At 49.9% G+C, this 13468-nt stretch overlaps 1 protein-coding gene across 1 annotated transcript in view; it reads left to right on the forward strand.

Moving 5' to 3' along the window:
• The first annotated feature begins 491 nt into the window (after positions 1–491).
• Gpr139 (G protein-coupled receptor 139) overlaps positions 492–13468 on the forward strand; it is a 36333-nt gene continuing 23356 nt past the window's right edge. Inside the window, exon 1 of the mRNA XM_013011490.1 lies at positions 492–730. Coding sequence (XP_012866944.1) covers positions 607–730 — 124 coding nt within the window. The 5' untranslated portion in view covers positions 492–606. The remainder of the gene's footprint in view (positions 731–13468) is intronic.

A 13468-nucleotide genomic window follows, 5' to 3' on the forward strand; every position in this document is an offset into this window, starting at 1 on the left:
CGGACCCCTCCCTCCCGCCCTGGGTGTCCAATGTTCCATCCAGACGCTGGATTCGAGGCGTGAGAGCTCCAGGAGGAGAGTGGAGCAAAAGGGCAAACTGAGGCCGGCGGGGAGCGGTGCCAGCCCCACCTCACCACACCCCTTCCCGCGGGGTGACACAAGGAGGGGGGTCACGTGGGCGTCGGCGCCCCAGTCTTCCTCCGAAGGGGTTCCCGGGGCCAATTCCATCTTCTTCCTTGGAAGTGGAGCCGAGAAAGGCCGCTGGGACCCCCCTCCTTCCCGGCACCGTCCACCGGCTCCGCGCCCCCCTCCACACGCACCTCGCCTCCCCCCCCCCATCCAGGCTGCCGCTGATTGGCTGAGAGGTGCAGCGTCCCGGCCCCCCGGCTCTGGGGCGGGAGGTGGGAGGTGCACACACCGGCTCCGGTGCCCGAGTCCCCGACTCCAGGCCGGCGGGTGCGGGGGTGCAGAGGGGACCATAGCCAAGTCCTTTTGGGGGAGAGGTTGCAGCTCTCCCCGGCTGCCGTGCCACCGCCGCCGCCGCCACCTCCGAGCCCCCGGCCCGGAGAGGACCGAGGGGCGCGGGGACCGAGGGGCGCAGCGCCCATGGAGCACACGCACGCCCACCTCGCAGCCAACAGCTCGCTGTCCGGGTCCCCCGGCTCCTCCTGCGGCTTGGGCTTCGTGCCGGTCATCTACTACAGCCTCTTGCTGTGCCTCGGTTTACCAGGTGAGAAGCAGGTGGGAGGGAGGGGCGGGGATCCGAGCCCCGAGAGCGGGGAGATCCTGGGCAGAATCCCCAAGCGCCCCTCGCGCGCCCCAAGAGCCCCTCTTCTTTAAAAAAAAAAAAAGTTTAAGTCTCAATGCAATTGTGGAGATTTCCAGATAAAGGGGAAGAGAAGTCGTGTATGTGCGTGTACACGTGTGTGTGTGTGCACGTGTGCGTGTGCACCTGTGTGCGCACCTGTGTGTGCCATCGCGCAAGCTTGCGTGGATTTCATTGGTCTGGAGGGGTCGCGTCCTGAGGGGGGGGCCGGGGGAAGACTGGGGGCGACTTGGCTGTGGGTTCTGGGGTGACTTTTCCCCTTGCCCCATGCAGTGTCTGGGGACGCCTCTGCCACCCTGGCCCATCCCCTCCTGAGTGGAGATGAAGCTGGGGTGTCTAACGATGGGTGCTGCCAGGCACCCCCACTGCCCACCCTGAGCTAGTCGGGGAGGGCAAGGGTGCGGAAGGACACCGGGCTGCCACCTCGGGAGGTCACCGTCTCCTCCCCCCACCTCACCCCTGGGGTCTCGCTCCTGCATTCTCCTGCACCTCGCAGCCCTGGCAGGTGTCTGGCTGGCCTCACATCTTAATGTCCTCTCCCAACTGTGGCCGAGACTTGGGCTGAATTCCTGAAGAGAGCTGAGCTGCTGGGGGAGGGGTGGAGAAGGGGGGGGAGAGGGGAGACAAGTCCTCCCCTCACACTTTAGCCTGTCATGCCCCTTTCTTCCACAGCTTCTTTAGCAGAAAGATTCCTGGAGATGACTTGGGGAGGGGGGGCAGGGAGAGACAGACAGAGACAGAGATCTAATGTAGCCTTCCCCTGCCCATCTCTAGTCTGAGAACCCATCCATCCTGAGATCAGGGCGAGTTGAGAGTTATCTTTCCCACTGTCTTGCTGAGATTCACTCCCCAAAGCATCGAGCTGGACAGCAGCAAGGCCCTGCCAGGAGTTGTTTAAGTCAGACCCCCTCCCAAGTTTGGCGGATACAAGACAAATTTCCTAGTCTAGGAGCCTCGCCCCTAACACACACACACACACACACACACACACACACACACACACACACACACCTGCCCCTGCCAGGGCTGAGGCTTTCATTCCTAAATGATGCCTTGCCTGCCCTGCAGGGCCCTGGCCTCCAGTGTGACCCCGTGGGGATAGGACCATAGCACAGTCCTGGAATTCCCAAGAGCTGGGACTTGATTTCTATCCGGGGACACAACCTCCCCTCCTCTGGCTCTTTAGGGAGATGAGTTTTTGTGAGTTTTTGAGAGGGTCAGGAAGAATTGGTGATGTGTGCTAAACTGGAGAAGCCCTCCTCCTCCTCCTCCTCCTCCCCCCCCCTGCCCTCTGAGGGGCTCTGACAGCACCCCTCCTCCACTCATCTCCACTTCCTACCTCCCTCACCTTCCTGGGCTCTTCTTCTGCAAAGCAACAGAGCCAGAAGACAGTCAGGAGGCTGACCTTCAAGAGTCCAAAGCAGGGACTGGAGGAGGAGGAGGAGGAGGAGAGGCACAGACCATCAGGACCCTCAAGGCAGAGGTCAAGGTGCTTTGAACCCTCACAACCTAACTCACGCCAGCTAGGCACCTACTGTGCGCCAGGCGCTGTGCTAGGCATAGGTTTATTCAGGAGCTTGCAGATTTACAAGAAGGAAGAGCTGGGGTTGGGATGTAGATGGTGTTGATGTGTTCAGGCACTCATAGTGGTCATCTGGACCACCTACTGCATGTCATGTGCTAAGGGATGTGGGGAGTTGCCTCAGGGATGGGCCTGGAGTTTGAGGTACTGCCCGGTGGGGGGCTGGGATATGATAAGCAGCAGCAGGACTGAGCATCCTAAGGGAGTTGGCAGGTGGTTCTCTGAAGAGTCCCCAAGGTTGGTTCAAAGACAAAAACCCTGAAGTCCTTATTGCTCAAGCCATCGAGGGAGACAGAGACTGGTCAAACAGATAGGAATTCAGGCTTTGTTAGGATCAAGCAGTGGGTCTTTCATGGCTCTGGCTCTCAGTTTCCACATCTGTAAAATGGGCACCCTGAGAGTAGAAAGGAGGGGCCCAGAGAAGAGCAGTCTGCTGGGTGTGTTGCATTCTTCTCGGAAGTTCACTGCCGTCATCGCTGCCCGGCTCCCTCCGCTGACAGGTGCGAAGTAAGGGACCGACCACAGGCCTTGATGATATTGTTGAAAACTGAGATTTTAATTGAATCCTCTTCCTAGCAGTGAGCTCACCCTCGGTTTTCCAAACTCTCTGGTAGTGTTGGAGATGTGGGTGGAGAATGCAGGGTGGATACGAAGGGGTTGTTTGTGCCAAGGTATCTGTATTGGGGGGGAGGGAGGATGAATGTCTTACAGACTCTATGTGGGGACGAAAAGCTTGAGAAAAACCAAATTGTCCAATCTCCTGTTTCAAGAAATGGTCCCCATGCAGTAATATGACTGGCCTGGAGTGAAATCCAAGGAATTCTAGTATGAAATGTGGACAGAGCTCTGCACCTTAGGAATGGTCAAAAACCTCTTTTGTTCTAGTTTTCCCCATCAGTAAAATGGGTTAGCAGAGGTTGCTAATTAACCCACACAGGTAGAACCTATTAAATAAAATAATCTATGTTTAAAAATGGGGGGGGTTGGGAATGTGGCTCAGTGGTAGAGTGCTTGTCTAGCATTCATGAAGCCCCTGATTCAATTCCTTAGTTCCACATAAATAGAAAAAGTCAGAAGTAGCACTGTGGCTCAAATGGTAGAGTGCTAGCCTTGAGCAAAAAAGAAGCTTAGGGACAATACTCAGGCCCCGAGTTCAAGCCCCAGGACTAGGGGAAAAAAAAGTCAAGCCCAGTATGGTGGTACATGTCTGTAGTCCCAGCTACTCAGGAGGCTGAGGGAAGAGAATTGCTTTAGCCTAGTAGTTTGAGATCAGCCTCAGCAACACAATAAGACTTCAAAAAATATTCAGCCTCGGTACTTGGTCTAAAAAAAATCTACTCAGTTTCTGCACACCAGGCTTTTTCCCCCAACCTATTCTGTGTAACTTCATCTCAACTCTACCCCTGTAACCCATTTTCCAGATGAGAAAACTGGGATTCAGAGAGCTGCTCTATCATCCCACAGACATGTAGGAAACAAATCTGACTTCTTTGTTCATTTTCATCAAGAAGATGGAGGGGTTTTTTGGTTTTGGTTTTGTGCTGGTCCTGGGACTTGAACTCAGAGTCTGGGTGCTGTTTCTGAGCTTTTTTTGTTCAAGGCTAGGACTTCCTTACTTGACTTCCTTACTGACTTTTGGGGGGAGTTTATTGGAACTAAGGTCTCATGGACTTTTCTGCCCTGGCCGGCTTCAAACCATGATCCTCAGCTCTCAGCCTCCTGAGTAGCTAGTATTACAGGCGTGAGTGATCGGTGACTGGCAAGATATTATTTTAACTAGTTGTGTTCCCTTGATATCTGTGCTTAGTAGAGCCCAGTGATGCCAGGATCCTCCCAAATGCCATCTCTTTATTCTCTTTCCCCCCTTTTAAGTAATCTTTTTTTTTCAATGCTGCAGATCAAATCCAGAGACTTGTACACATGCCAGGCAAGGGCTCTGTCAGTGACCTCTTGCTCCCTTTTTAAATTAATTAATTTATTGGTCAGGTCCCAGGTCTTGGGCTCACTTGGCCTTTTTGCTCATGGCTGGCACTCTGCCATTGGAACCATACCTCCTGCCAGCTTTTTGCTGGTTAATTGGAGATGCAGTCTTACAGACTTTTCTTCCCTGGGCTGGCTTTGGACAGAGTTCCTCTAATCTCAGCCTCTTGAGTAGGGAGGATTACAGGCGGGAGCCATCAGTAACCAGCCCTCTTTCTTCTTTATATGCAAGATGCTTCTCCCATATGAAGACACATCAAACAAGTCATCAGAGCTGGCTGAGCATAGAGCAGACAGTGTGCAAGGAAAGGCATTGCAGAAAAGATGAACTTGAACTTGAGCACCCAGGAAAAGAGAACAAACTGTACGATAGGTAAACCAACCTGATAAGGAGATAGGTAAACCGACCTGATAAGGAAAGGCACCTAATTAAACTGAGATTGGAGTGATCGTTGTTGTTGTTGCTGTTTAATTTTGCTGGTGAAAGGTGCCACCGATATTGAGGAAGACCAAATAAGGAAGGAGATGACAGTTTGAAACTGCACATCACCCCACTGACAAGACTTGTGTCCTCTGATGCCTTTAAGGGTTGTGAGGAGAGGAAGGGAGATAAATAGTTTATAGCCTGGCAGGTAATGTGTGTGCCTGGCACAGGCTAGATACAGTGGTTATTAACCAGACATTGAACACCGGCAGGAATGAGTTCTGCAATTATGACATTTTATTTTAACCCATGAACATCTTTGATGAGAGCAGTTGTAATAAGCAGGCCAAGACTACAAACTCAGGAGCTAGATGTGCGAGCATCTGAGTCCTGGCTTTGTTGCTGACAAATGGTATAACCATACCCACGTGAATTTAATCTCTCTGTGCCTCTGTTTCCCCAGCGGTAGAGATGGGGTAGGATGATGATAACAGCCCATGCTTTCTGAAGACTGAGTTAAGTGGCTTACGCTGCCTGGCACACATAATAAGCTCTCTGTAAGTTGGTTTTCATCATTTAAAAATTAGGGAAAACATTCCAACTTGTGGCCTGGCACAATGGCTCACACTTATAATACCAGAAACTTAGGAGGAGGAAATCTGGGGGATCATAGTTTTTGAGGACAACCACAAGCCAAAAGTTAGCAAGATTCCATCTCAACAGACAAGCCAAGCTTGGTAGTACCTATCTGTACTCGCAGCTAGGCAAGAGGCATAAGCAGTCTTAAATTGGCAGGAACAAAAAGTATATGACTTTATCTGAAAAATAACTTTGGGTGTGGCTCTAGGGCACAGTGCCTGCCTACCACTTGGTGGTATTGCTCTTCAAACCCTGATACCACTAATACAGAAATCCAACTTGTTACTGGGCACTGGTGGCTCATGCCTATAATCCTTGCTACTCAGGACATTGAGAGCTGAGGATTACGGTTCAAAGCCAAAGTCTGTGTGTCTCTTATCTCCAATGAACCAGCAAAAAGCTGGAAGGGGGAGATGTGGCTCACATGGTTGAATGCTAGCCCTGAGGGGAGAATAAAGCTAAAAAAAAGGGGGAAACCCTGAGCACAAGCCCTAGTGTGGCACATACACAAGAAGGAAAGAAGGAAGGAAGGAAGGAAGGAAGGAAGGAAGGAAGGAAGAAGGGAGGGAGGGAGGAAGGAAGGGTTTTAATAAGAAAATTTCCAAGCTCCCATATAAAACCAGAACTTACAGCAGGCACACAAACCCGCTACCCACCAGGAGGCAGCAGTTTCCTGAGCTGAGGGAGAGGTGTTTGTTTTGTTTTGTTTTGGGTTTGGCATTAGACAATGACAGTCACAGGGTTCAAATCTCTAAAGACAGGAAATGTATCCCACTGCCAAGTCTCCCTGCCATCAGTTTCCCAGGCTACCAGTTCTCAAACCCATCACCACACACGTCAAGACCAGGACTCCTTGTGTCTTTGTTTCTTATATTGGAGCATTTTGTTGCATACCCAGGCAAACAAGAATTGAGAATATCCACTGCTTTGTCAAATTCTTCCCAGAATGAGTGCATTGTACATGCTGGTCTACATTTGCTTTTTTTTCACTTAATGTAGGAATTATCCATATGTATATGTACATATAATAGAATATGAATAATTATATAATATTATATATGCATGTGTACTCTCTCATTCTTGTATCCAACTACATAGCATTCCACTGTGTATTTGCCTCAAACTTTATTTGATGGCCACCGGTTTCCAAATGTACACTCTGATTCTTAACAATCCCTCCATGGTTCATGTGATTGACCTCAGTCACCTTCCAGCCCATCCCGAGGCCCACATGACCACAGCTGGACAAAGAAAACTGCAGTAGGTATCCTGGGCTACTAGGCTGGCCCTGGCAGTAACTCACTGGATGGCCTTGGATGTTTGTGAGGTTTAATTTCCAAATTATTCACTGCATATAGAAACAAAATCAGTGTTTCCATATTAATCTCGAGTCTATTTAATAGGGTCTTAAGCTTATTAGGCAGGTGCTGTACCACTACAGCCATATTCCCAACCCATTTCTTTTTATTTTAGCTAATTTTCTAATAGAATCTTAAATTTTAGCCCAAGACCAGCCTCAGACCATGTTTTTCCTCTCTGTACTTCCCATCTTCACTGGGATGATAGGTGTATACCACCAGACCCTGCTACTAATTTGTTGAGAGGTATCTGGTTAACTTTTGGCCACGACTAGCCTTCACCCTCTATCTTCCCAATCGCTACAATTCTAAGCAACTAGAACACACTGGTGGTGTGTCACCATGCCCAACCAGGATTAGTCACTCTTTTTTTTCCCTTTTTGTACCAGACCTGGGGCTTGTACTCAGGGCCTGGGGCACTGTTCTTTAGCTCGAGGCTGATGCTCTACCACTTGAACCACACCTCCACTTCCCACATTTTGGTAGTTAATTTGAGCTAAGAATCTCATAGACTTTCCTGCTTGGGCTGGCTTTGATCTACAATCCTGAGATCTCAGCCTTCTGAGTGGCTAAGATAACAGACGTGAGCCACTTGTGCTGGGCAGATTTTCCATTCTCGATGGGTTCATCAAAGCCAGGCTCTTGCCTGTTCTGTAGTGGGCAGAGACATGGTCTTTGGCTGCCTTGCAGACTGTTGGAGGCTGCCTGGGCTGGCCTTGAGCCGGGAACAACCATTTTGTAATCGTTTTGCAGGTTCTATAATGATCACGTGAGTTCTGCTTTGTGACTCTGAGTGTAAGTGCATCTCGTTGGGACTGGATGTTGGCTGGAATCCTGTATGTTGTTAGCTTTGTTTGCTGTGTGACGTTGGATATAACATCCCACCTCTCTGCGCCCCACTTTTCCATCTGCAGTAAGGTGGACTTGTATGTTGAGCAGGGAATCTAGTACTTTCTGATGCCAGGCAACCTGAGTCTGAATCTCGACTCCCTACCTGCTCATCTAGGCCCATGTCTCATCCTCTGTAGCCTCAGCTTCTCAGCCATGAAATAACATAATGTTAGTGGCTGCCTCAAGGTGGTTGTGCTGGGGAGTGAGGGGGTGGAGGTGGAGTTAAATGAAGCTATATAGAAATGCTTGCTACCATCCTGGCGCATGCGTCAAGTTCAACGATGTCATTAACCTTCTGTGCCTTGCATGTTGCTGTGGTGATTATTGCTGAAACACGCCAAGGCTCCACTGAGCCTCTCACACATGGTGGCATCCCCACAAATGATAACTCGCTTTGTGTTATTGTCTAACATGTCCATGTGCCGGGCTGCGTAAAGCCCCAGAGCCACCCAGCACAGACCGCTTAGGTCTTCTCCATGAATGCATGATTTTACTTCAACTGGAAAGGAAATTGCATGCCCTGGCTAAGTAGGAGGGGATGATCAAAGATACCTAGTTTAAAAAAAAAATGGTGTACCTAAGCCAGGTGCCAGCGGCTCACACCTGTGATCCTAGCTACTCAGGAGGCGGAGATCAAGAGACTGGTTTGAGGCCAGCCCAGGTAGAAATGTCCATGAGAGTCCACCTCCAAAATAACCAACAAAAAGCCAGCAAGGTTGGCAGCATGAGTCAAGTGGTAGAGTGCCAGCTGAGCAAGGAAGCTGAGTGAGCAGGAGGGTATGAGTTCAAACCCCAACGCCAGCAAAGAGAGAAAGAAAAACATTTTACTTGCCCAAAGAATCAAACTGATTCTTCAATTGTTCTCTCTCTCTCTCTCTCTCTCTCTCTCTCTCACACACACACACACACACACACGCACGCATGCATGCATGCATGCATGCACACAGAGAAAAATCAAACCTTCTGTCCCCTTTTAATCACTTCTATTACTATATGCTGGATTTTTTTTAGCACTTTTCATTTGTGAGCTCATTTAATTCTCATGCCTCCAAACTTTGAGGCATATACCCAAGGCCACACAGCTAGGAGATGACAGAGCACTCATTGATTGCTGACGAATCACACCCAGGCTGGGCGGGGCTAGCAGAAAAGGCCAATGCTTGGCCAATAGTTCCGTGTTGACAAATTTGTTCAAAAATCTCAAAATCCAGGATAATATGTGAAGCACCCAATGCTTTTCAGTGTTGGCAACTAATATAGAAAACACACACACACACACACAACTCACCTGGTGAGCCAGCACTTTGCGAGCCAAAGAAAACATATCCACAGGCTATGTTTGGCCCATCAGGCTGTCCAGCCCCAGCCTTCAGGCTGGAGAACGGGCCAGGAAACAGCAATAAAGCTGGAGGCTAGACACTGGAGGACTAAAACAAGACTCAGGGGTGGGGAATAACCCAGGGGCAGAGACCCAGACAGCTAAGTCTAACCAGGCAAAGCCTGCCAACATCACAGACCAGGGATTTGGCACCAAGTGAAAGAAAAAGCGCCAAGAAGAAAGATGACCAACTACTTGTTGACCAATGCACCCTCGAGGGGAAACAGAAGAGCCCTGGGTTTGCCAGTATGAGCAGGGGCCTGTCAGTGGGGTGCATTAGGATGGTTCCCCAGATCTCAGGCTCTTGGCCTAGCAAGACGCTTTCCCCTCCCTGAGCCTCGGTGTCTGCGGGTAGAAAGGTGGAGCGATGACTTTCCCACAGGGTTTACAGTGAGGTGGAACGGAGGCCATCCAGAGTACCATGCTATGGCCCTCTATGGCTGCTGAAAGGTTGTTCATTAGTCTGATTTTGAGGTGTTTTTTTTTTAATGTGTGCTGGTCCTGGGGCTCGAACTCAGGGCCTGGGCACTGTCCCTGAGCTTCTTTTGCTCAAGGGTAGTACTCTACCACTTGAGCCATGTGACTCCACTTTCTAGGAGTTTTTTTGGCGGTTAATTGGAGATGAGAATCTCAGGGACTTTCCTGTCCTGCCTGGCTTTAAGCCTCAATCCTCAGATCTCAGCCTTCTGAGTAGCTAGGATGACAGGCGTGGACCACTGATGTCCAGCTAATTTTCACTTTTTGATGAGCCCATTGTAACATTTCTCATGTTACAATGGAGGATCTGAGGCCTTTCTTAAAGATACAGATTGAGGAATGCTGATTCTTAGGCCAAACTTCCTTGTCTTAACTCTAGTTGGCAAAAGAATGGAACTGCTAAGTGGCCTCTGAGAGGAAAGCAGGGTGGGTGAAATGAACTGGGGCAGGCAGAGGTAGCGGCAGAGCTCAGAGTGGTCACTTTCATTTGGGGGTTGCTTTTATCGGTATCCATTTGCTTTTAGGGGTCACAAGTCTGCAGCATGAATCCCTTTCCAGTATTTTATTTTTTCCCAACACTGGGGTTTAAATTCAGGGCTTGAGTATTGACCCTGAGCTTTTTCACTCAAGGTGGGCACTCTGCTACTTAAGCCACAGCTCCACTGCCTGGTTTTTGGTGGTTAAATGGAGATGAGAGTCTTACCGAGACTTTCCTGCCTGGGGCTGGCTTCAAATCGTGATCCTCAGATCTCAGCCTCCTGAGTGGCTTGGATGACAGGCACAAGCCACCAGTGCTGGGATCCTTTCCAGTTTTCTTAATCCTCCTGATTCCATCAAACAAGTCCTTGGAACAACCTGGAACCATGGATCTTCTCTTTCAGCTACACCTTTCCTAACATCTAAGTAGGAGTCAAGGAAAACTTAGCATCCAAAGACAGAAGGTGCTGGAGGTATGGACTCCTCCACACCAGATTTTAAAGATTTAGTACAGAGAGAAAAAAGCTAGATATCTCACTACTACCAGACACTGAGCTAGCACAAGGTGAGCCAAAAGAAAACACACCATTCTCTACTGTGTGGAATTTACACCTGTCTTTCTTTGTGTCTCCGTCTCTCTTACACACACATACATACACACACACACACACACACACACACACACACACACACATTGAAACCCAATCTAACATAAAAGTTCATTTCTACAACAATCAAGATGAGAAGACAAGGGGTAAGATCTGAGGATCGCAGTTCAAAGCCAGTCTGGGCAGGAAAACCTGTGAGACTCTGATCTCCAGTTAACTATCAAAAAAGCTGGAAATGGATCTGTAGTTCAAGTAGTAGAGCAGTAACATTGAACCAAGCTCAAGGACAGTGTCCAGGCCCTCCCTGAGTTCAAACTCCATGACTGGCAGAGAGAGAGGGGGGAGAGGGTGTGCTATGAGCATTTTCACCAGGGAACTTAACCTTGAGAGGCCTAGGGAAGCTCCCCATGGGAAGGAGCACCTAGGATAAGAAGGAGGAGGAGGAGGGAAGGGTGGAAGGAAGTCAAAGAGCCAAGTGTCTGCACTACAACCCTCAGTGGGAGGGAGAGAAAGGCACAGAAAGAAGGCCGGAGGGGCCAGAGTGACACTATGGCCCGGGAGCCATGGCGGGAATGCACGCTGCGTGACACAGGCAGGCCGCACATTACACAGGCCGGGAAAATTGGCGCTGAATTAGGACAACACATTTTCCAGTGTGAACACTTCTGTGCTGCCAGTGACTTCTTTTATTTCCCCTCATCTGCCAGAAGCCTTGGCAGCTGGCGGAGCTAGGGGAATTGCTTTCTTGCCACAGACATTTCTTATCATTTCATCCATGTGTAAAGCCAGCCATCAGCCACATGGCTGTAATTAGCGACTCTAGCCAGACACACAAGCACACACACACACACACACACACACACAGAGTGTACACGTACCATATGTGTTCACCAGGTGTAAGCATGCACACATGTACACACCACAGACATACAAACAGCACATGCACCAAGACACACAGAGACAAGCATGTGTGTGCACACACAAACACACCACCACCACTCAATGTGTGGCACGGGCCACGGTTCTATTCTGGCCACAGCCCTTTGCTTTTAGCATTTCTGCCCTTCCTACCATGGTTCAGCTTCACAGAACCATCTTCTGCCTCTGAGAAGAAAAGCGATGTCTTTCCTGGAGTATGGTAGAGTGCAACAGAGCTCAGAGAAAGTTCTAGTGGGGTTGCCAGGAGCCCGTCAGAGCTAGGAGTTTCCTCAAACAAATCCCAGGTCCCACACGCCTGACCCTCATGGAATGTATGCCTGTGTTTTGTTTACCCTGTGTACCCAGGAGCCTTCCAGATGACCCCTCTCCTGGGGAAAAGTAATGGGGAACTAACACTGGGTTTCAGAATCAAGGAGACATGGGTTCAAGTCCAGCACTGAGACTTTGCTTCACTTTTAAGCCTCCATCAGCTCGCCTGGGAATGGAGGTGACAGTGCAAATTTTATTATGCACATAGGAACAGAGGTCCTGGTTAGTACCCATGCCATGCCAGGCTTGCTTCTAGGCCAGAAAAGCAAGGAATTCTGGGAGGTCCCCCAGTGACCCTCAGCCAGCAGGTAATTGACACACAAGCTTGAGATGCTGATGTGTGTATGTAGAGATTAGAACATGGGAGAGGATGACCTGGGGCTGCATTAGACAGGATGTTGGGGAACCACTCTCCAAAGAGGGGGTGGGAGGTGATTGAGACCTATCTAAGGAGCAGGAGCCAGCCAGAACAGCACAGGGGGAAGAGCTGCCAGCCCCCAAGGGAACAGAAAAGGATGGCAGCCCAGATGTAAGGCCCAGCAAGCATGGAAGGCCGGACCACTCTGAGCCTGAGAGTGGCCCAGGTCAGGTAAGGGGAGGAGGCAGGCATACACTCCATGAGGAGAGCCGTAAGGCCATGTCACAAACTTGATATGTCATTGTCCAGTGTTGCAGGGGGACACAAAGGCTCTAAAGTAAGAGGCATGATCCAATGAGTTCTGCTGCTTCTATGAAAGCCAGGTAGATGGTGAGGATAAGAGAATGAAAAATGGGGAGCCTGGCTGGGTGCCAGTGGCTCACACCTTTAACCCCAGCTACTCAGGAAGCTGAGCTCTGAGGATCACGGTTGGAAGCCAGCCTAGGCAGGAAAGGCTGTGGGACTCTTACCTCTAATACACTACTCAGAAAAAAAGCAAAATGTGGTAGAAAAGATGCTCAGGGACAGCATCCAAGCCCTGAGTTCAAGAAAGAGGGACTTCGGAGCACTGAGAGGAGAAAACAACTAATAAGGTACCCGGCCTAACACCTAACACACAGCAAGAATGAGGATCAGGGGTCAAGTTCAAGACCAGCCTCTCATATCCTATTCCAGCCTCATCCACTATCATTTGTAGTCTCCCAGGTAAGACAGAGACCACTGAGAGAAGCGAGCAAGCTCATGATGCCCTTCAACCCCAAGGATGTCCTGTGCCTGGCTCTTGGGGTGAAGGCAGGGGTAGTGGAGAAACACTGTAGCACAACAAAGCTGGCATCTTGGCTGTGGCAGTAAGTCCTGCTCAAGATCCAACTGTGTGATGGAAAGAACAACATAACCAGAAGAGAGAACAAGAGCTGGGCTGGGCTGCCATCCGACAGAGGCGACGAGATGAGAAAGGTCACCTTCAGCACTGTCAGTGACAAATGGACGGGACCCAGTGTGGCAGAGGGGCACTGTCACCATGATGGAAGCATTCATCTGTGATGATACAGAATCCAGTGGCAAGAGAGATGGAGCTGCAGACTCCAAGGGTGTCTGGGAAATGGGCAGAGATGGCTTGGAGAGGAAGGAAGGAAGGAAGGAAGGAAGGAAGGAAGGAAGG

This window comes from Dipodomys ordii, unplaced genomic scaffold (genome assembly GCF_000151885.1).
Source record: "Dipodomys ordii isolate 6190 unplaced genomic scaffold, Dord_2.0 Scaffold14, whole genome shotgun sequence".
Lineage (NCBI taxonomy): Eukaryota > Metazoa > Chordata > Mammalia > Rodentia > Heteromyidae > Dipodomys > Dipodomys ordii.